Source organism: Polyodon spathula, chromosome 7 (assembly GCF_017654505.1).
Source record: "Polyodon spathula isolate WHYD16114869_AA chromosome 7, ASM1765450v1, whole genome shotgun sequence".
NCBI classification, from domain to species: domain Eukaryota; kingdom Metazoa; phylum Chordata; class Actinopteri; order Acipenseriformes; family Polyodontidae; genus Polyodon; species Polyodon spathula.
In genome coordinates this window covers 1,609,722-1,629,926 of record NC_054540.1, presented here as the reverse complement: position 1 = coordinate 1,629,926, position 20,205 = coordinate 1,609,722, and the positions used below count along the sequence as shown (strand labels likewise).

General features: G+C 40.3%; 2 protein-coding genes across 4 annotated transcripts; both read left to right on the top strand.

Moving 5' to 3' along the window:
* The first annotated feature begins 592 nt into the window (after window positions 1–592).
* On the top strand, window positions 593–10,029 carry LOC121317977 (solute carrier family 35 member E3). The gene is made up of 5 exons (XM_041254093.1): window positions 593–1,303; window positions 2,617–2,727; window positions 4,244–4,402; window positions 6,508–6,590; window positions 6,821–10,029. The coding sequence occupies exons 1-5, from the start codon at window positions 902–904 to the stop codon at window positions 7,005–7,007; spliced, it is 942 nt and encodes a 313-aa protein (XP_041110027.1). The 5' UTR covers window positions 593–901; the 3' UTR covers window positions 7,008–10,029.
* LOC121317976 (E3 ubiquitin-protein ligase Mdm2-like) lies at window positions 4,317–19,557 on the top strand. Of its 3 annotated transcripts, none has more exons than XM_041254090.1 (11): window positions 4,317–4,402; window positions 13,284–13,357; window positions 13,445–13,519; window positions 14,155–14,288; window positions 14,541–14,590; window positions 14,739–14,797; window positions 15,667–15,754; window positions 16,268–16,446; window positions 16,656–16,817; window positions 16,907–16,978; window positions 17,150–19,557. In XM_041254090.1, the coding sequence occupies exons 1-11, from the start codon at window positions 4,384–4,386 to the stop codon at window positions 17,732–17,734; spliced, it is 1,497 nt and encodes a 498-aa protein (XP_041110024.1). In that variant the 5' UTR covers window positions 4,317–4,383; the 3' UTR covers window positions 17,735–19,557. The 3 variants fall into 3 exon arrangements, with proteins under 3 accessions (XP_041110024.1, XP_041110025.1, XP_041110026.1); XM_041254091.1 differs by lacking the exon at window positions 4,317–4,402 and adding an exon at window positions 11,525–11,943; XM_041254092.1 differs by lacking the exon at window positions 4,317–4,402 and adding an exon at window positions 13,018–13,040.
* The last annotated feature ends 648 nt before the right edge of the window (window positions 19,558–20,205 follow it).

The following is a 20,205-nucleotide window of genomic DNA, read 5'->3' as shown; positions in this document are numbered from 1 at the left end:
ACACCCTCCATACCAGAGTTCTTCAGCAGCCATAACAAGCTCAAGGTTATCTGGGCTGCACCTCTACAGCTATACATTTAAACACTGTATTTTGACTTGCTTCTACCAAAAGCGAATGGAAGTTCAGCGTTCTCTTCTAAAACAGGAGAGCTACGTATATTGGGGATCTCAATAAGTCCCAATCCTAACCCTAACACATGTCATCCTTGGGCAGCCCTGTTTGTGTACCTCTAACTATTTATTTTACATAGCAATAAGACCCTCCAGGGCAGGTGGTATCGGGCAATTTTCAAATATCCCCCACCCTGGAGGGTCTTACTGCGCTTAGAAAATGTGCAACTGTTATGAAAAAACTTGAACAGAGAAGTTGTATTTATTTAGATGATTAGGTGGCGCAATTATATCTGTCCAGGTGAAAAGGCACTTCTGCCGGTACTTTTTATTTCCGGGCCGTTTATTGAAAGTTAATGTACACCCCTGCCAAGGGTATTAGCCAATGAGATGCCAGGAATAAAAAGCCAATTTCTAGAGCCATGTAATAGTGTTTTATTTAGTATCCAGTGCAGCCTCCAGGCGGCGATCATCGACGTGGCGAGCAGTCTGGAGGGGCTGCGCTGTGCATGACGTCACCAGGCGGGCGGCCGCTGCAGTGTTAATGGGTGTTGCTGAGTGTGAATGCAGGCTTGCAAGGGGCCCCATATTCAGACAGAATGGGTAGCATTGTACCACCACGGAAACGCACAAGCAAGTTCATCAGCTCCGCATAGGTGGACTTGTTGGGAAAAAACGTTTTGCGGTTGTGATTTTTTGGGTTTATTTATTTATCTGTTTATTTATTTATTTATTTTAGAAACATAATTCTGCCTCACGGAAACCGGACCACAGAGAAGTCTGCTGAACTATGGCATATCGTCTTTCTAAGCTTGTATCCAACAGCCGTATCGTGATTGGGCTGTTGGCGAATTTGCTGTCATCCATCTGCATCGTGTTTATTAACAAATGGATCTATGTGCAGTACGGCTTCCCAAACATGACCCTCACGTTGATACATTTCGTGGTGACCTGGCTGGGTCTCTACGTGTGCCAGAAGTTGGACGTATTTGCCCCGAAAAGACTCCAGCCCACCAAAATCATCTTATTGGCGTTGAGTTTTTGCGGGTTTGTCGTTTTTACTAACCTCTCCCTTCAGAACAACACGATAGGCACTTACCAGCTTGCCAAAGCGATGACAACCCCCGTGATCATTGTGATCCAGACCGTCTACTACAAGAAGACGTTCTCGAGCAAGATCAAGCTGACGCTGGTAAGTGAAATCAGTCTGAAATGGGCAATCTAAAAAGAAAAGTTACAGTATGCTCTGCATAAGTTTTCACATGTCTTCATGAAAAAGTTAAGGGCATTCAGTCACAGCGTTGTTAAAATAATGTACAGTAAGTCAAAGGTCATTGTGTAAGGCAGTAAGTACCGCCCTAGTTTGTACTATACAGGGAATTTACAGTAAATATAGGCTGGTGTGAAGGAGCAGCCCAATCACTTCAGTACTAGAACTATCATTGGCCTCTGCTGACATCTGACGAAACAAAAATTATAGTAGTTAAAATAAAAAAAAAACACCTAGATGTTGGCTAAAACGTGACCCGTGACTTGGAGGATAGTGGTGCCTCCCCTACGCACTTCCCCACACAGTGTGTACAGATGGAATTGTGTTGAAGTTATTTTGCTGGATTAAATGTTGAACTGCCTACTTCTGCTATCTTCCTGCGCTGTGGGTAAATGTCCTGCCAATAGTCCTGCTGCAATCGGACCGTGTCACCTACAGCACAGGAAGTGATTGGCTGCCAGGAACCTGCGGTATATTGAATGTTTTGCACTTCCCTTCAGAGATGTGTGTTCTGTCTTGCAGATTGTATATTGAATGTTTTGCACTTCCCTACAGAGATGTGTGTTCTGTCTTGCAGATTGTATATTGAATGTTTTGCACTTCCCTACAGAGATGTGTGTTCTGTCTTGCAGATTGTATATTGAATGTTTTGCACTTCCCTACAGAGATGTGTGTTCTGTCTTGCATATTGTATATTGAATGTTTTGTACTTCCCTTCAGAGATGTGTGTTCTGTCTTGCAGATTGTATATTGAATGTTTTGTACTTCCCTACAGAGATGTGTTCTGTCTTGCAGATTGTATATTGAATGTTTTGCACTTCCCTACAGAGATGTGTGTTCTGTCTTGCATATTGTATATTGAATGTTTTGTACTTCCCTTCAGAGATGTGTGTTCTGTCTTGCATATTGTATATTGAATGTTTTGCACTTCCCTACAGAGATGTGTGTTCTGTCTTGCATATTGTATATTGAATGTTTTGTACTTCCCTTCAGAGATGTGTGTTCTGTCTTGCATATTGTATATTGAATGTTTTGTACTTCCCTTCAGAGATGTGTGTTCTGTCTTGCAGATTGTATATTGAATGTTTTGCACTTCCCTTCAGAGATGTGTGTTCTGTCTTGCATATTGTATATTGAATGTTTTGTACTTCCCTTCAGAGATGTGTGTTCTGTCTTGCATATTGTATATTGAATGTTTTGTACTTCCCTTCAGAGATGTGTGTTCTGTCTTGCAGATTCCTATTACACTGGGTGTATTGCTGAACTCGTACTACGACGTGAAGTTCAACTTCCTGGGAATTCTGTTTGCTACCCTGGGGGTCTTTGTCACCTCCCTGTATCAAGTGGTGAGTGATGAAGTAAAGCACTGATTGTGGAATGAGTGATGAAGTAAAGCACTGATTGTGGAATGAGTGATGAAGTAAAGCACTGATTGTGGAATGAGTGATGATGTAAAGCGCTGATTGTGGAATGAGTGATGATGTAAAGCACTGATTGTGGAATGAGTGATGATGTAAAGCGCTGATTGTGGAATGAGTGATGATGTAAAGCGCTGATTGTGGAATGAGTGATGATGTAAAGCGCTGATTGTGGAATGAGTGATGATGTAAAGCGCTGATTGTGGAGTGAGTGATGATGTAAAGCGCTGATTGTGGAATGAGTGATGATGTAAAGCGCTGATTGTGGAATGAGTGATGATGTAAAGCGCTGATTGTGGAATGAGTGATGATGTAAAGCGCTGATTGTGGAATGAGTGATGATGTAAAGCACTGATTGTGGAATGAGTGATGATGTAAAGCGCTGATTGTGGAATGAGTGATGATGTAAAGCACTGATTGTGGAATGAGTGATGATGTAAAGCACTGATTGTGGAATGAGTGATGATGTAAAGCACTGATTGTGGAATGAGTGATGAAGTAAAGCGCTGATTGTGGAATGAGTGATGATGTAAAGCGCTGATTGTGGAATGAGTGATGAAGTAAAGCACTGATTGTGGAATGAGTGATGATGTAAAGCGCTGATTGTGGAATGAGTGATGATGTAAAGCGCTGATTGTGGAATGAGTGATGATGTAAAGCACTGATTGTGGAATGAGTGATGATGTAAAGCGCTGATTGTGGAATGAGTGATGATGTAAAGCACTGATTGTGGAATGAGTGATGAAGTAAAGCTTAGTATTTGTGGAATGAGTATATGCTGCCGTAGACCCAGCCTAGAGCGAGCCTGCTTGCAGTGTAATTGGTTTATGAATATCTGTGTGTGTGTGTGTGTGTGTGTGTATATAATTAGTTGTGAAGATCTTAGCTTTTATCCAACATAGCCCAATTTCTAACCCCTAATGGATTATTTCTATAATAACGATTCTGACAGATTTATTTGTTATCCCATTCAGAAATGTCTCATAACCATCAAGGGCATATTTGTTCTTAATCAATGGAACTTTAATTAGAAGGGAACATTTTGATCTTTAAGTGTAGGTCACAACCCAAAACCATAACCCACTGCTGTGTTCCTGGACCGTACAGCACAGAGTGCTTTTAAAATCCCAAATGTCAGCACCAGACAGAAGTGATAGAGTATGGGTGTACCATCCACCTTCTTTACATGATGTTTATACAGTAGTTTTGTAATGGAGGTGTGTATTGTTCTGCTGTGATACCAAACCAACAGCACAACATATAAGTGATTATACCTGTATTCTATCACATTCCATATTTGTGTGAACAAAATATGAATATTCATTTTGCACATCTACAACACGCATGGTGTATGGAGATGCATGCTGTATGGTTGTGTTGGTGCCTCACTGCCCCTGGCAGGGTAAGGAGTAATGCCTGTGTCTGTGCCCTCCTGTCTTTCCAGTGGGTGGGAGCCAAGCAACACGAGTTGCAGGTGAACTCCATGCAGCTGCTGTATTACCAGGCGCCCATGTCCTCTGCCGTCCTGCTGACCTGCGTGCCGTTCTTTGAGCCCTTCACTGGGGAGGGGGGGGTATTCGGGCCATGGTCTGCCCCCGCCCTGGTAAGGCTTCTGCTTGTTTCACACTAGAGTGGTGCTTGTCTCTCGCACAATCACACCAGTGTGCACTGCAAAGGAACCTATTAGTAGCCAGAGGGAGGTTTTATTATTTATTTATTTATATTTTTTTTTTGAGAAACCCTTTGTTTTCAGAATCTGCGCAGGGATGGAAATAAGCAGTTTGATCCATTCCTGGTTTCACCGTGAGTTTAGGACGACACACCTGAGCTCTACACTGTGACTAATCAAGCTTGTAGTAAAACCTGGAATGGGTGAAACTGCTATGCAATCCCTGCTGTGCCTGGTTCGTTTCCCCACCCTTATGCATCTGCACACGGTTTCAGATCAATCCAGCAAGGCCGTTAGCAGTTGTAGGAGTCACACAGCTTTCACAGAAACATCCAAGCATACACCTTGCCTTCCTAAAACATTCTGGAATCTTAATCCCTCGGGACACTAATCCAAGTTACAGCAGTGATGTGCTTCACTGTCAGTGAGCGCTGGGAAATGGAGAAAATCGGAAGCTCCCATTGCCTCCCGGTTTGAGGTTAATGAGATCTGCACGAGCCTGTGAACTCCCAATAAGCTTATCTTTCCTAGCTCAGACGTGTGTAATTGGGCTCAGAGGAAAGCCTGGAATGACTCACACTGCTTTGCAATGGAGGGTCAGCTTGCACCACTTCTGGTGACGGACTGACTGTGTGAATAGCACTGCATGAGGTGTCCAGGGTTAGTACCACTGAACTAGGAGCCTTCCTTCTCATCGGTGGGCTTGTGGGAACCATATTTCACCTGAGGAGGCATAGGCTGTTGCTATGGAAGCTGAGCTTGAGCTGTTCCACACAGAGCTGCAGTGAATGTGGGTTGTAGTAATTTTTTTGGATGTTTAGAATCTGGCTTCTCCTTGACAAAGGTGTTGATTTGATAAATAGTCCCCCTCTGGGATAAGCAACAGCTAGATTTCTTTAGAGAATTTTACTACTAGTACTTTACAGTACTAGATGACTCCCTTGTTTCCAGTGGTACCCCCGGGATAACCATGGATACAGGGAGATTCTCCTGTGCTGTAAAATGCTTCAGGTTGATCCACCCCTAAATCCTTTGTAAAAAATAAAAACCAAAAAACATGTGATTGAATGTTCTAGATGCTAGTGGTGACATTTAGTAAACATATATGATAGGGACCGTTCACTGCCATTCACTTAGTGACTGAGTCAGGGCAGATGAGGTGACTTCAGAGATGAGGCTTGTTCATGGGCTCTCTGGGTAAGGCTACAGACCTGCCAAGCTGTTCAGATGAATTGTTGCACGACAACTTCTCAACCTTGTCTGCTAGAGCTGGGCATTGTGCCTACTGTCGGCTAGAGCTGAAGATAGTGCCCACAAGCATCCCTACAGATAACAGACCTGTATGTGTAGGGAGCAGTACCCTTGTTCAGGGCCTGTATTGAAATGTTCACTGCAGATTCAGCGCTTGTGCTTATTATCTAGTTAACTCCTCCTGTGTCACTGCTCAGTGCTCAGGCAGCTTTGTATAATGATCTCAACGCTACAGTGGAGCTGTGCCCTGTTTAAACACAGCGTTTAACCTTTTCATCGCTCTGTCTTTGTGAGAGGTGAGTTCATTGCAGCTGCAGTGATCCACACAGTCCTGTATAACAGGTTAGAATGAGGGAATAAATGAAATCGCCTCTTCTCAGCTGAGGTAGACGGAATAAAATGTCTCTATCATATAGTTTGTATTGGTTTGTATCAGATGGAAATGACATCCCCATTCCTACAGTGTCACATGTGAATCTGGAACTTATGGTTTGAACTTTGACCCTGTGTGGCACATAAACCCATATAACTCATTGTTTTCTCCTGGCAATAAAAGGCAGTAGTCCTGTATTTTTTTTATTACACGTCACAGAGCTACTAGCATTTGATTGCCTATAGAGGGCGTCATTAGGGGGTTAAAGAAGGGGAGGGATCAAGGAATGGGGTCAGTTGTTCCATCAAACGCCTCTCAGCAAGTAAAATAGGCAGGTAATTAATCTTTCAATGTGTTCCTGCACAATAAGAGAGTGTGTGTGTGTGTAACAGCAGCTCTTCCTCTTCATTTGTAGGGCATGGTGCTGCTGTCTGGACTGATAGCGTTCCTAGTGAATTTGTCCATTTACTGGATCATTGGAAACACCTCCCCAGTCACGTATCCTTTTTGGTGGGGGGGGGGGGTTGGAGTTCCTTCTTCCTAAGAGTTGTTAATACTGGAGCTCTTTCGATGTCTTGCGCTGTGAAGGCCATTGTGCCACTGTGCTACGTTTGTCTATTTTAGCCACAGTAACTGGGAATCTGACTGATTCTGAAAGTGCAATGTTTTTCTTAGTCTCGTTTCTCCCCGGGTGGCTGCTGCTGCTGTTCCTTAACCCTGGTGTTCAGGTACAACATGTTCGGACACTTCAAGTTCTGCATCACCCTGCTGGGCGGCTATGCTCTGTTCCAGGACCAGCTGACCCTCAATCAGGGTGTAGGGATCCTGTGCACGCTGGCTGGGATTCTGTCTTACACCCATTTTAAGCTGAGCGAGCAAGAGGAAGGCAAGAGCAAGCTAGTGCAGAGGCCCTGATCTCAGTGTGCCTTTGACAGCTCACAGGAAGGCCTCTGTCACCAACACAGGAGGAGCAGTGGAAGTGTCTGAACACAGGGGTGTCCTCACATTGTCTCATAACCCAAACGGACTGGCCACAGATCTGCGACAATGGGAGGCTGGTCTAGAATCTACAGTCCCAGCAAACCGTGACACGCTCCTTTTCGAGATCACAATCTGCCGAAAGTGGCAGTGTGTCAGATGAGTGAGCAATGTGTAAATTGGAAATTTTATAGAAAATGATTTTATTTACAGAGACTATAAGAGGAACTATCAGTGTGATATTTTGTACGGTACTGATGGAGAAGGAGGAAACATTTCATATAAAGAAAGTATAGCTGTTAGTTGAGGGAACTAGGAGTATAAGGAGTGTATTTAACCAATAGTGTGCTTGTAGGTCTTACAAAATGATTATGATGCTTAGATTTTATATATAAAATTGAACTGAAACATTGAATATTAAATAGAATTGAAAAAAAAATGTATATGGCGCTTTATGCAATAAATGCATTTTTTTGTTTTTATTAACAACCAAGGAGATTGGGCATTTTCATTTTGGTTTGGTCTGAAAAGGTCTCCCAGATAAACAATGGTAATTCTTTAACGTTTCTGGAAATATTCAGTCTTTCAGTTATTCAAACAGATCCATGCTGTTAAATGATGGCTGTTGAATGGAGGTTTTGTACTGGGGATTGACGCGTAATATGCTTTTATAACCAAATACACAAACCTAGCAGAGTTTAAAAGAGGACGCTATTTAGAAATGCATTAGCTTTACTACTGTAATACACAGATAGGATTCAGACAGTACACCCGGAGCTGGGTTGCACATTCCAATCTGGAACCTCAGTTTAACGGTTCGGGGGTCTCAAGCCTGTAGGATTGCTGTACACTTTTATAGTGCTCCACACAGAAGCATATTCTTTATTAGCACTACACTTGTATGATGATGCCCGAGGCATCTGGGTTAGCTTGCTGGGTACAGGAATCTCACAACCTTTTACTGTGAATATACCAGACGCTGGGGACAGATGAGAGTAGGTACTGAGGGACTGTGAGGAAACCTTGCATGTGACCTAAGACTCCATACTGACCTCTGCTGGCTGAACTGTAGAATGCTACCTCCTGAGGAGTCTGTGCCTGGGTGTTTATGAGTTGCTGCTCCTGTACGTTCTCAGTGTATGGGTCATGGGGACCGACCCCTGTAACAGGCTACTTAAGTCATGTCCCCTTGGTAAATTAACTTGCTTGTAATTGATAAGTTTCTTTAACCATTTCTGCCCTGGGTATGTTCCCATACCTATTCTATGCCTGTTTTCTCACTGTCAGATATTGTGGACACTGGGCATCTTCTGTTAGTGACCGCTTTAAAGAATGATTAACCTTTTTAGAGAGGGGATGAGGGCTGTAAAAGTTAAAAAATGAGTCTGTAACTTTAAACACTCATCCCATGTAAAAAGAAAAGAATCTGTATGATCAGATAGGTGAAGTAGACACGTTTCAGCTAAGACTTTGTCCTCCACTTAAGAAAAAAGGTTTTCTTACTAGTTTTAAAATGTCTTTCTCCCGAAAACAATATGGGTGCAAACTTAAACAGCTGTGGGAGGTGGAGTCGAATGTATTAAAATGATGCTTCACAACTCTTCACTAACGCTGTCATCAGCTGAGTGGGGTGGGATAACAGGAGCTGATGACAGTGCACAGAGGCAGCAGTGTTTGTGAAGCCTTCGCTGAGAATGAACAGACTGTTCTCTTTCACTAACCCTGCCTGGCTTCTCACTGGAATGTGCTGCTTTTGGGAGCAGGTTACACAAACTGGTCTTTTTTTTTTCACAGTGGCCTGTAAAGAAGTTAGTAACAGTTATTTTATGATTTGTGCAGCTCTTTCCCTGTGCTGAATGTGACCCACCCTCAACTATAACCGCAGTCCCTTGTGTGTGTACTGTTACAGTAAGATGTACATCTTGTTACAATATACCCTTGCATGTAGGGGCAATGAAAGGATGGCATTGTCACTTTATGTAATATCTATTATTTGTGGTAAGTCTTGACAGAATATTCCTATTCTCTAAATAATATACAGGATGATTAGAAAGTAAGTTTACCACATCGGTGCATATACTACAGGGCATAAAATACCAGGGGTGGAAATAAGCCTCCCTTTGTATGGTGGTGTGATCCATTCCTGGTTTTAATATGAGTTTAATCAGACACACCTGAGCTTGTTACCGACACACTGCGGGTAATCAAACTCCTAGCAAAACCTGGAATGGGGGAAACTGCTATGCAGTAGGAGTCTTGATTCCATCCCTGCAATATAACAAGGAGTTCTATACGAAGTAAAGATAGATCTAGTTATAAAACACAAGTGGCTGGTTTCATGATTAGCACTGCAGCGGGACTTTCTTTCTTAAGTAACATTAGGTTGTCCAGGACTAGTGCTAATCAGGGTCTGTGAAGGTGTTGAAAAAACAAAACGAAGTACATTTTTTTTTCATTACTACATATACCATCATGGAGTTGTTTTCTAGTTATGGATGGAATAACAGCTTACCGTACACTTCATATAGAATGTGTAGTTTCTGAAACCTTTCCGTACAGTCAATGTCAAGTGTTACGATTATAAATAGACTGGCCTATTCAATTTTACCTGACAGGGTTGCATTTTTAAATGCTTCTTTTTCAATATATTGTGTTTAAAAAAAAGCAAGTCAAACAATGAAGTAACATTGGCAAGTTGTTTGAACATGTGGGAACAAGTCACAACATGCTTTGGTCTGAGAAGCACAGGCTGTGGAGCAGAGTCAAACATAAACGCCTGAGTCATCTCTACAAGCACTAGCTGTCCACTGAGTCTGTAGCAGAGGCATTGGCCAGACTGAAGCTTGCTAAAATGCACCACGTTTCCCTGAAATGCCCAGTGCACTAGTGTGAATAGCACCATGTTTGCATATTCGTTCTCTTATGACAAGGGCATCCTTTTTAATAGATTGTTTCTGTATTCCAGACCTATCATGATGGCCTGCCGCACCTGCAATAACTATTCAAGGTGGTGTCACATTTCAACAGGTTGTGAGAGGGAGTGGGGACATTGTGAAGACAGTCCAGTGTGATTGACAGCTGGAGTAAGCCAGCTGATATAGCTGTTCTCCTGCTCTCCTGCCCTGTAGAATTGGAACAGCATCTGGGAGAGATTACAGATGGCTGATATCTCATTTAGTATTCAATAGCTACTACTGCCAGTATTCCTGCAGGATTTTGTGAGTTAAATGACAGCTGCAGAGTTCACTTCTATAATACAATTCCTTGCTGACTGCTGTATAAATTGCTTTATTTCATTGTTAACTCTTCTGGGCACCTCCTTCATTGCGTTATCCAGCCAGTTTGTTTACATTGTCTTAACATGGGTGTCTCTAGAAGCCCAAACAAATACTCAAATACTCACATGTGCTTCTTATTAAAGACCAAGCTATTTTTTTCTAGAAGTTATTTTTATATAAATACATTTTGAATTCATCAATTTCAGATATAAACCATGGAAACACAGAGAGTAACGAAACATTGTTTTAGTCACCCAGCTATAAACACATTATGGAATAAATGTTTTATACAAAAGTGCAACGGATTTACCTGTTTGTATGACCCAAATATTCATACATCCCTTCATGGATAGCAGAGTGGGATGAAGGTAGCGCTTGCACAGAGTATAGCTGCTGCTGCTGCTGCTGCTGGTTGAACTGAGCTGCACCTAGGTGAGGGTAAAGTTTTTTCAGCCCTGGGCTTCCCTCTCAAACAGAGATTGACAACTGTGCCACATGGCAGTTCAGGGTGGTGCTGTGTGCTTGTAATGTGGAGTCGTGCTAAACTGACCAAAACCAGCTGCAAACGGGCCTTTAGAGGACAATAGAAAGTAATGGTTTGCAGGGGCCTGACTTTGCTATGTGATTGTTGTCCCAGGAACAACGTGTGTGTGTGTGTGTATATATATATATATATATATATATATATATATATATATATATATATATACACACACACACACACACACACACACACACACACACACACACACACACACTGCACACACAGTCGCCACTGCGAGACGTGTTCGTTCAGTGACAGGGTTTTAGTTTTGGACAGTTAGTGAACGGAAGGCTGCAGGTGTTCAGAAGCGCTAATGCGTGAAGCACACAGCTGCCAGCTGCCCATTCACAGCCGCTTCACGACGTTGCCCGACTTCCACAGATGATTGGTTACACGGGGACACGTCACACAATTGCATCTTGCAGATTAGAATGCCGTATGCAGGCTGCAAGCTCTTTATTACAATAACCTGTGAAATGAAGGTCTGGTAAAGCATTGACGTTTGCACCCGACGAGAAGAATACGAATGGACTTGTATGCGTGATATAAGGGCACGAGATATTACGCACATTTGTTTAACTTATTTACAGAATACGCATATTTTGAATGCCCAGTGTAGTAATGTGTATGGTTTGTGTGATGCAAATGACAACAATAACTGTTTATTTGTAGACTATTAAGAATGAATACACAAAATACTGGTAATCACACCCGTCCCCTTACATCAAGCTCTGTAAGGGAAGTTTTTATTCCGGCCACCAGAGGGAGCGAATGCCAGCCAGGAAACTTCTTCGTTTGTAATAGTGGTGTTTATCTCGTTACTCAAAATTCGGGGGACCTGTAGTTTTCTGTTTGTTCTCCAAGTATATTTTTTTCAACGTGTTTCACATTTACAGCAGATGGGATTTAGCAGACCGCTTTGAGCATTGTTTGACATTTATAAGCTAAACAAATTATACCGCCCCAGGCCTCACGAAGAAGGCCTAGTATTAGACTAGAACTTTCCTGCAAATACAAGCCAGACAGGGACAGGGAAACTCGGCAAGCTGAGGTAAGACAAACCCCTGACGACTATCAAGTCCTTTAAAAGTTATTTTTATATACAGTCCGGGCGTTTTAAAGGCAGCAACGCGTAGGATTTATGTACGTCAACAATATATTGAATACATTTTGCCACTATTATTTGTAGAAATGAAGTAACTAATATAGGTTGTAAACAAGTCGTGCTTTTGCCATTGTTTGAATGCGTGTTAACACGAACCCGCACATAAGTCTTAACATAAATCACGTGTTCAGTGTTTATTTAATAATTTAGTGATAGGATTAAAAACACATTTTAATAGTATCTATTGTTATATTACAAAAAAAACCCCAACAACAATGCAGATAAACTCAACTCGTGAAAGTGTGTACTGTTTGGGTTTAGCGATGCAGAACCTCCGCAGAATGAAAAAGAAGAAGCCAGGCTTATAAAATTATTTTTTACAATAAAACACATTGACGACTGCATGTAGTGATACACTGTACTAGTCCAGTCCCCTCGCAATACTTTCTCCAACTATCAAATTTACGTGTCAATAATACAGCAGTCGCGCGTTATTATTTTAAAAAGGGACGTGGCTTTTTGCAAAAAAAAAAAAAAAAATTAATTTCATTAGGCTAACGCCCATCTTGATTAGTAATAATAAGAGGCCGATGTGTTGTGCAGTAACATAGCCGTTACGATGTTATATATTGCGATTTTTTGCTCGTGTGATGTTTGGGCATGTCGAAACACATCGTGAGCTGCACCGCCGAGTTCATGGGCGGCTGTGTCGGCTGCAGTGATCGGTGAGTCAGCACTCGGGCTCCAATCATGTTGGAACATGTTACACCTCAAACTCCCAGAGCCCAGCATTCAATAGAGAAAACAGCAGGGAGAGTCTAGCCCGGACATGTCCAAGCACGGCTATTTAAACCCGGGCAGACGCAGGGAATAGGTCTGCATTGCCAAGGAACGTATAGGAGAAGCACTTTATGTACAGTTGAGAGTAATTTATACATATTACATTATATTATATATATATATAAATATATATATATATAATATATATATATATATATATATATATATATATATATATATATTATTGTTGTTCTAATTTAAAGGTAAGAATATGTGCTTTTATTAAAATCATGGTTTTTATTTTGAAAGATGCACTGCAGTATGTACAGTGCAGCATGTAACAGTTTTGATTTATTGTTAAGTTAAATATTTCTTTAAGTGTTTCTTGTATATTTTGTGATTTGTGTGTGCATTAACTGTTTGACATGAACAGATGTCTAATTCGCAGGGATGGTGTGTTTTCTGCAAATATTTTTGGCATTTATTTTGTTGTTTTCTGTTGACAGGTATCACAATGGCAACCTCAACAGAAAACTGCTTAAGCAATTCACTGATAAATACACCAGATAATGGAAAACTGGTAAGTCTTGATGTTTTATGTCACACGAATGTGTGTGTTTGTTTTTTGACATGGTGTTTAATGTAGTTCTGCATGTTTCGATTGCAGGTGAAACCGAAAGCGCAGCTGCTTACAGTGCTCCGCTGCGGCGGTGCAGAAAAGGACATTTTCACAATGAAAGAGGTGAGCAGTAATGTAACAGGAGGGGGGCATGCAGATATTAAAATAACTGAAAACCAGGTGCGCAGGGACTCTAAAACTCAGGCTAAGCCTGACAAAATTGAATGTTCTGCCTTGGTATGTTGGCTATGTGAATTTGCACTGCAAAATATTTCACTAACATATTTTTTTAGTTTCTGATTTGCAATAATATGCAGATGTGTTGGTTGTTAATGTGTAACATTTACTTTAATTATCTCTAAGAAAAAAATGCATCCCTTGTAATAGTATTTCCACAAAGTATTGTGCAGTACCAGTCTAAGACTGTTTTTAATTATGTAAAAATGAATATATATCATCTTAATAATTTTACAGAAAATACACCAAGAAGTATCCTTTATTTTTTATTTTTATTTATTTATTTTTTTCTTGGTGGTTTGATCAGAAATTTCACTTGTAGCAGGATTGCAAAACTGATGACTGAAAACAGGTTTGAAAAGGGTGGCAGGCATTTCATTTAAGACCTTTTAATATCACATCTGGGGTACAAAATAGACTGCAGTGCATTTACTGGGATGATGATGTGCTTTGTTAGCACAGTTCTTTTTGTAATACTTTTCTTTTAAAACTGTATTTCTATTGTTATATTTGCATTTTAGGTTATGTTTTACCTGGGGCAATACATCATGGATAAAGAGCTGTATGACAAGAAACAGCAACACATAGTCCACTGTTCTAGTGATCTTCTAGGAGAAGTTTTGGGAGTACACAGCTTTTCTGTGAAAGAACCACGGTATGTGTAATGCTGTACCAATGTAAGTCTGTAATTAGTTTCTCAAACAGTGCCACTAAGATCAAAGTACTTTAGGCTGTTGAGCTCACTTATTCCAAATGGTTCATGGGAGACCTCTAGCTGACACAAAGAGTTACTGCTCCTCGGATTACAAACATGAGTGACTTAGCATAGCTTTCAGGTCCAAAGCTTAATGCATGTCTTATTTAGCAATCATTCCCTAACGTTCATCAACGTGTTTTTGTTTTCCAGGGTATTGTATGCAATGATCTCCAAAAACCTGATAGCTGTCAAGAATCCAGGTAAGCATTCATAGAAAATCCGGACATGTTATTGTTCAGAATTACAATGACTAAAGGTCTGGGCTACTACTGACAAAGCTGACGTTAGTTAAATTGAATGATTTTTAGGTTAATGTTGTCTCTTGTCTTTTATGTTTGGTTCCTACAGATCTCCACACAGCCTTAACAGAACCCAGGTGTCAGAGTGAAACTGATAGAGGCCCAGAGGTGAGAATTCTTTATGAAAGCTCGTAATTTTGCATAAGTCGTGTAAGTTTTCTTTCTGATTGTATTTAATACAATTGCAGATGTGCAGGACTTTGACAAAAAGGGTGAAGCTTTTTTGTTTCAACAAATTAAACATCTGTTTTGTCTAATGGTAATGGTAAAATCATTATCTGTATATGTTTTCATGCCTTTTTCCTGTACATATTAGGAAAAACCTACCACACCTCTCAAATTACAAGAATGAAGTCTGTAAATCTGTTAGGTATAGCCTACAAATGACCCAAAGCATGAAGTACAACATTAAATCATTTGTCTAGTTTTATTGAATATAGAAATGTTTATCTATAAACAGTGCATATAAGGTCTTGTGATGTTTTGCTCTGCATCAAATAGCCCAACAGAAGATCACCCTGTCCCTTTAGCTAGTGCTGTGGAAAATTCCAGTTATGTTTTATTGTGAGTTCAGATTCTAGAACAACAAATGATTTGTTATATTTTAACTAGCTGCAATAATGTATCTGACACAGTAATTTCCAACTTTTGTTCACTAATTGAATGAGTCAGTGGTTAAGGACCAGTGAAGTAATTTAACACTTGATTGGAACAGTCCTGGATTGGAATGGACCTGAAGGCATTTGGGTACCACTGATCCAGCAGTTCCACACCAGTACTTCTAGATAAGCCTTATTCTTCAGAGTTCAGTCCTGTGCAACCAGATGGTTTCCCAAGGATGTGTAGGACAAGGCAAACAAGCAAGGTTTATTGCAATTTACAACAATATGTAGATTCTACTGCATTTTGTTGGTTTAAAAAAAAAAAGAAGAAAAAGTAAAATTTCTAAAAGACATTTTTAATGAAATATCTTCTAGGTATCGGGCATGGATTCCAAGGAAGAGAATGGTACTGCATGTAGTCCAGCTACCTCTGGAAGGAGACGTCGGAAAAGTAATGAATCCGGTATGGGCATCTAGATTTATTTATTTATTTTAAATAAAGATTAGATATAATCTTTAATCGGCAGGTTGTGCTTGTGACCATGCCTATCTGCATCAGAGATGGGGGAAAAAAAATTGGCAAGACTGGTAGTAGAACCAGGGTAAAAGGCTGATTTCCCAGACCCTTATCTAAGGTTACATACAGTAGTCCAGTATTGAATTCATTAAGTTCTTTGGTATTGCAAGTATTTTTTTTATTTTTTTTTATCAAGTATTAATAAAAAAAATAACTCCCCCATCATAACAGAAGCCCATCAGTCTTTAAATCCAGTAACACACTGATGTAAACAGGCATTAAGAGGTTCTTAGTTGTAACCTGGCAAATGTGTATATTATATGAATACCCAAGAACCAGGGTGCTGGTTTAATAAAAATAAAAAAGCAGTGGACGAATGTCAGCCCTGCCAGATAAGGACGTGTGAAATCTGCATGTAGGAAGCTTGCAACAGTGAAAATTGCAACATCTGCTTCACAGACAGCACATCTGCAGATGACGATATTGATGAGAAGGAGGAGAGTGAGCAGCGTAGGAAAAGGCACAAATCTGACAGCATCTCACTCACTTTTGACGATAGCTTGTCTTGGTGTGTGATTGGCGGATTGCGTCGGGAGCACGGGAGCTGTGAGTCGTCCTCGGATTCTCCCACTAATCCTGTAAGTGAAGTGGAAAATGGTAATCTTGGATTTATTCATTGCCAGTTGAACTGACAAAAGAAAGAAAAACACAGTTAACCTACTGGAATAAGAAATGTACTTGCAGCTGTGTTAAACAATCCCAGCCCTTTTGACAGTATGATTCTGTGTAGTCAAGTGATTCACATATCCCCCCCCCCCCCCCCCCCACCACCCCCGTATGCCTGTAGGATGCTGACATTGTTTCTGGCAGCGAAGACTCGGACGAAACTTGGTTCAGCCAAGATTCCGACTCGGACCATTTCAGCGTGGAGTTTGAAGTGGAATCCGTTCACTCGGATACTTACAGTCAGAACGAAGAGGCACAGGATCTGACTGATGAAGATGATGAGGTTTTACGTCTTTTCAGTACAGCAGTAGTCGGGCATTACCCAGTATGACATTGGGAAAGATTAAACTCAAACCAGTGTATCTCTCACAGGTTTATGAAGTCACCATCTTCGAGGCTGAAGACGAGGACTCCTTTGATGAGGACACAGAAATTTCAGAAGCGGTAAGTTGTCATGTTTAAGGTGCCATCAGGATTTTATTGGTCACTTCCAGTGATACAGGGGGGTGGGGGAGGTGTTGGAGTGGTGCAAGAATGTTTTCATGGCACCTGTAAAATATCTTATGTCCTTGGCAGAAACTATATTCGTTGCAAACCTTACTTTTTTATTTTTAGGATTACTGGAAGTGCTCAAAGTGCGACGAACTCAACCCTCCTCTTCCCGGCCGATGTCATAGATGTTGGGCACTCCGTAAAGACTGGTTTCCAGAATTCAACAATCCCAAATCCTGGAACTCAAAGTCAGCTGCCCTGGACAAGCCAGGTCTAGAGGAAGGCATTGATGTTCCAGACGGCAAGAGAGCCGTTTCAGATCCCTCTTGCGGATCGACGTTGGACGTGAACAAAAGCAAAGATGTTTGCTCCTCGGAGGACTGCGCAACGTCTGCTTCCAAATCTCAGGAGACCTTGTCCTCGCTGCCATCCACCTCGAGCACCAGTAACAGCCAAGAGGAGACCCCAGAGCTGGAGAGGGAGAGCAGTCTGGAGAGGGAGAGCAGTCTGGAGCCCTGCCTCCCCCAGAGCTGCTTGGAGCCCTGCGTGATCTGCCAGAGCCGGCCCAAAAACGGCTGCATTGTTCACGGCAGGACAGGCCACCTCATGGCATGCTACACCTGCGCTAAGACGCTCAAGAAGCGCAATAAGTTATGTCCGGTCTGCAGACAGCCAATACAGATGGTGGTGTTAACCTACTTTAGCTGAGAGTATGCACAGTAAAGATGACTATTTAATATAAGCAAATATTATTGGAATTATATGCATATGTTTGAAGATAATCTTTGTGTATTGTTTTTTAAATGCATCTTTTTCTTGTTCTAAAATTTAAATATTTCGGTAAAATTGTATTTTTGAAAACATAGATGCCTTTTTGACAAATTGAGATCTCAAGTTTAATGTTGCTCAGAAAAGATTCAATTATTTTTTTTTTAATTCTGGTTTTGGACCAATGATTGTTTATGGTAGCATATAAATGTCATTATTTTGTGAAAGTGGTACTTTATTTCTCTGCATGTACACTATAGAGAATACTTGAAGTCGGGGTCCATTCTAAAATCTGCCTTTTAAGGAACATGCCTCAACCTGCGAGTTCATAAAGCAGTTCTGATAGCTATGATAAGTGGTTCTCATTTATGGCTCTTCCGTTCAATTCAGTTCCATTCCAGGAGCTACCATCCATGTCCTTAGTTATTGAACTGAGCCGTCCACAGCCTTGCTGTGACCTGGGGGGCGCTTCCCATGTAACGGCAGTACTTGTGACTGTAAGACCATTCTGCTTCTCAACTATCTTCCTGTGTATTTCACAAAACCTCTCAAGATTCTCATCAGCATCCATTTGGTTTTCAAGTATCACTCAAGGTTATAATGGTGGAGGAACAAGTTTAGTCATTTTAGTTCTACAACCATGACTAAGTGCTACGTTCCTGAAGATTCAAATAAACTGTTCTTTTTAAAGCAGCCATACACTATTGCCTTAGCCTGATTCTTAACTTCCATTGACATCAGTACAAGTTCCGGAACCGCTGGAAACTCTCAGAGGGTTGGGACTCTTTTTTTTCAGTATAGGGTTGGGACTCTTTTTTTTCAGTATAGGGTTGGTTAAAGTAGCTTTTGGGAAGTGCCCCCCAGCTGTTTTAATTGTGCACTAAAGCTAGGTGTTCAGTTAAATAACTTGGTTGGAATGAACTGAAAGAGGCGAAAGTACTTCCCATTGTTGGAGATCCTGGAATGCCTGCTGACGTTAGAATTTTATAACGTGTGCATAGTGATGTTTGAGGAGTCAGTGTGCACAGTAGTGCTTTCATGGAAAAGGAAAGGCGCGTCAGCAGGTGTTCTAGATATCTGAAGGGTTCAACGTGTGAGAACAAGCAAGACCTTTATAAATGTTTACTTTGTAATTATTTGTGACACATTTGGAGAATACCAGCCTAAAGTGGTGAGTTTTAACTTGTTTTATTTTAAGTTGCTTTACATTTTCACTGTTTAATTTATTGTGTTCTTATGTTGTTTGAATGGCACATTTAATGCATTACTTAAATAATTTATTGTTTTAGGTATAGTATGATTTATACTTTTCATTTTGGAACACCTCAATTTAAAACTTGTAAATATGGTAAATGCAGTAGCTTTGTTGTGGTTGTGCAGTTTAAAATGTATCAAGTTTGTATTTGATGCTAACATATTTAGATTTATGTTAGTGTCAATGCGTTGCTAAGAATATATTTTTTAAGGATTTGAATATGCAAATGCTTTGCAAAGAATCAAGTTTCTTTGCAAAGCATTTTTCTGCTTAGATATTGAACTGCAGTATATCAGTTACCCTTCCATGGCAGTGGATATTGTAGCTAAACTATTAACCTAGAAAGCTGCAGGCTTTCCAGGATCCCTGAATTAAATAAACCCCTAGAACAATCTTTAATATAGTGCAATCTGATTTACAAAATAACATGAACTTTGACAAAAACAAGTATTTTAAATTAAGTATAAACCTTAAACACTAACTCAATTGTTTCTATCTATCTATCTATCTATCTATCTATCTATATATATATATATATATATATATATATATATATATATATATATATATATATATATATATATATATATATATATATATATCAATATCAGTAGAGAGCTAGATTCCAATTTAAAGCTACAAACCGCTACTGTATAACATTAATAACTTTGCTAATAGGTCTCAAAATAAATTAAGCAAGATACTTCAATTATATGTTTTATGTAATCTATCAGATTTAAAATAATTTCCCCTAATTTATTTATTTATTTTTGACAGGTAGCCTTCTGTTTATGTACAATTCTGCCTTCATATTCCCATATAGAAGGAGCATTGCAAACAATTATTTGTATTTTGTGCTGGATTAAAATGTAAATATTTTGCAATACACAAACAACAGGAGCCATTCCTGTACATTCTGATGTCTTGGGATGCATGGGTCTATATACTACGTCTTCTGCAGTGTTTGTTTTGGGTATAATGAGTGGAATTCTGTGGTTAATTTAATAGTTTTAGCAAATAATAATAATCAAATAAGTCAATTAAAGTGTGTAAACTGGGATGTTATTTTTGCTTTGAGAATGCCGTAAGAATGCATGATCTTTTTAAAAATCTGTTCTGGGGGGTGGAGGTGCAGAATGTGCATGTATTGGAGGCT